Source organism: Poecilia latipinna, unplaced genomic scaffold, assembly GCF_001443285.1.
Source record: "Poecilia latipinna isolate Pla-1442-1.1 unplaced genomic scaffold, P_latipinna-1.0 Scaffold1401, whole genome shotgun sequence".
Taxonomy (NCBI): Eukaryota; Metazoa; Chordata; class Actinopteri; order Cyprinodontiformes; family Poeciliidae; genus Poecilia; species Poecilia latipinna.
The window spans coordinates 104539-107905 of record NW_015114017.1 but is presented as its reverse complement, the minus strand read 5'-3'; the positions used below and the strand labels follow the sequence as shown (position 1 = coordinate 107905).

The window sequence follows — 3367 nt, the reverse complement described above, 5'->3', positions numbered from 1 at the left end:
GGTGAGGGACCTGGATAAGGGCTGGGGGGCGTTGGCCCAAAAAAGTTTGAGAAACACTGGTTTATATGAAAGTCTCTTGCAGCTGCATTAAACTCTTTGATGAGACAAAACAAGTGCAGGTTAACATCCTATTTCTTTGAATGCACAATAGGAACCTTGGCAGGCAGTTTGTTTACTTATGATAAAAAGTGTCTCATATCTGCAGAAGTCTCCAGGAATAGGAAGAACTCTAATCTACCAACCTTAAACAGCTTTTAGCTACTTGGGTCTAATGACATAGCTCTCATGTTGTCTAAAACTGTGCACCTGATTGGCTGCTGCTACCTCCATCATGTTCAAAAGAGAAACTTTGTTACTCCCATTCCAGCAAGTAGCTGGGCTAAATCAGTTTATCATACCTGATCACACTGTTCACTTTTCTGCAAGTAAAGTCTCCATTTTTTTTGGTATAAATGCCTTCAGCATGCTCAGCATTATTCATTTATTCAAGGGCATCCTCCGGTTCTGAACCCAAAGTAAAAAGACACTCTTAAAGTCACGACCAGAAGAAACCAGACCACAGAACAATGACGTTAACTACCAGGACTCTGAATCAGAGTATCTCTTTTAGTTTGGTCCATTTATTAAAATCATTGGAATACCAGGCATGACATTTTTCTCCAATTGTTCATGTTTATTTGTCTTTCAATGCTGATAGATCAGGAAAAAATAGGAATGTTTCTCCTACATTTTTTAACTCCTTGGAAAAGGTAAGAACTCATTTTTAGATAAATTAACTTTATTGACAAGCTATGAGACTGATTTTCTTTTTGATATGAAAGAGAACATTTGGTTTCTGGGTCTTAAAGCCATTTAAAGTAGCTGCGAGTTGCTAAAGTTGTCACACGGCAAATCTCTGGGAAAGTTTTCCAGTGGAAGTCAAACTGGAGAAAGAAGTTAAAGGTGAAAGTTAGAAATCAATAAGGAGTCAGAGAGATGGAAAGACAAACCAAAGAGTTATATATGTGGGAGACATGGCTGTGGGGGCGCCTGGGTGCAGGAAATAGGTTGAGGTGTTTCAGGAAGTTGTCAAGAATTGAGTGATTGGCTCCAGATGGGGAAGGTCATGCTCCGTGACCCAGGAAGTGGTCACAAGGGACTCCTCGAGCTCACTTCCTCTGCCGTCTTTCAGCACCAGCGGCCTCTCTCTGGCATTCTCCTTTGCCCGGCAAAGCCTTGTGTCCGGCTGCCCCCGCCCCTCTCCGTCCTCGTCTCCCACCGTGTTTGCTTTAACTCCTGTGGTGTGACACATGCTGAGAAGTTATGAGTACACGAGCGCTCCAAACTCTGGGCCTCTGGGTTAAAAGGTGATCAGGGCTGGGCAGGAGTTCGCTGCTTGATCGATAATTTACAGTTATTTTCCTTCCCCTTCCACCACCTATGGAACATATGTCTTTTTCCCCTCTCTTTTGCTTTGCTCCTTCACCTGCAAAACTTTTCATTATGTGTGTCTTTTAAAGGCAGATGAAGGTTTATTATACATGTCATTTAAAAATATGTCCTGGAGCATATAAATATTGTAAATAATGAAGACAAAAACTTGGGACTATCCCCTTGTTAAGTGTATAAGGTGCCACCTATGGGGTGCAGATGTAAGTGGGGACAGGCAGTAGGCAGAAAATCACATTATGGGTGCCATATATCATCCACTGCTCCAACAACCAGCTGAAATAGGAGATTCGGTTCATATGTTTGTTGTCATTGAAGGATTAAGAGGAGACAACGTGAGCCTGCTGCGTGCTGTATGAATCAAAAAGTTAGTCCAGAGCCAGAGGGAGAGGCCATATGGTGACCCAGCGGAGGAGTGAAGGGGTGTGAGAGCCCCAGAATGCAGATGTGTTGTGGAAATCCCTGAGACGTCAGATCATCCATTAAGAAATATGACCGTCACCTGTACAGAAAAACTAATTGTTGCCCTGGGATTTTCACACTTGTAACTTGATATTTTGACTCTTAGCCTGCAGTCTAAATGCTTCATCTACGCTCATGCGTCTTCCTCTTGGCCCCCTTTGTCCTCTCGCTCAGGTGGTCTTGTCCAGCACAGTGAGTGTAGATGGACATGTCCTGGCCGTGTCGGACAACATGTTCGTCCACAACAACTCAAAACACGGCCGGCGAGCTCGCCGACTGGAGCCGGGAGAGTCTGTGGAGAATACCATGGAATATGGTAGGACAATAAGATGAGAGGTTTAATTAACCTGCTTATAGTCAGAGTTTCGTAAAAGTATTTATACGCTTTTTCGTCATTTGTCACGTTAAACACACTACGTATTTTATCTGAATCAAAGAGTTTCACATATTTGAGAGGCAAAGAAGAGTTAATTTACAAGATTTATTAAAACAAGCCTAAAACTTACACTAGTAATCTTTCATTTCTGCAGATCATTTTTCCAACTCTATCCGGACATTTGTCCTGTACTTAACCCAACTTTTAAATGAGGATGTCTGTGCATGATGCATGACTTTAAGTCACACAAACTCTTTTCAAGCAGCTGTTCTAGCCTAAGATAACATAAATTTATGTTTTGATTTTAACCTTCAAACCTTTTTCACTCAGTCCACACAGTGCAAAAAGTTGTAAAAGTGTCCATAAACTGAACTTTTTCACATTTTGTCACAATACAATCACAAATCAATGTATTTAATTTGGGTTTTATGTAATGGTCCAAGACAGTCATTAATGTACATCTGACATCCCCACAGTGAAAGATGACAGTGGCAGCATCATGATGTGGGAATGCTTCCTGTAGCATGAAATAAAAACCACGTCTCCTTTTTATTTTGCTCTATCACATAAAAAAAAAAACATGAAAAAATATGAACAATTAATGAATACCGCTGGAGGGCGCATACATGTAAAGTATGCCTAACACTTTTACCCTCATTTCTTTACTTTTATTGATTGCCACTGCAGATCGTGTTAATGAAGCTTTTCTCTCCCGTCTCAGCCACCCCATGCATCAAAGCCATCAGCCCCAGCGAAGGCTGGACCACCGGCGGGGCCATGGTCATAGTCATCGGGGAGAACTTCTTCGACGGGCTGCAGGTGGTGTTTGGAAGCATGCTAGTGTGGAGTGAGGTAAGAGTTGTCTTCGAAACATCCCGCTAATGATGCTGCACATTGTGAAATGAAATGCGCAGCATATGGCTTGTCTCATTATTTGGGTGATTTATGAGCAGTCTTAACAATTGAATATTCCCACAGTAATGAGTTAGCCTAAATATTTACAAGACGTGGGGAGGCGTTTTTTTTTTTTTTTTTTTTTTTTTTGGGGCCCCCTTTTTTGTTTTTTTCTCCCCCGTTTCACCCCCCCCCCCCTTTTGGGGG

At 42.0% G+C, this 3367-nt stretch overlaps 1 protein-coding gene across 4 annotated transcripts in view; it reads left to right on the top strand.

Annotated features, from left to right (window-relative positions):
- ebf2 (EBF transcription factor 2) overlaps positions 1-3367 on the top strand; it is a 49060-nt gene that overhangs the window by 37801 nt on the left and 7892 nt on the right. For all 4 annotated transcript variants that reach the window (XM_015056729.1, XM_015056728.1, XM_015056726.1 and 1 more), the window contains exons 8-9: positions 2065-2206; positions 2988-3118. In XM_015056729.1, the coding sequence (XP_014912215.1) occupies positions 2065-2206; positions 2988-3118 (273 nt within the window). The remainder of the gene's footprint in view (positions 1-2064; positions 2207-2987; positions 3119-3367) is intronic.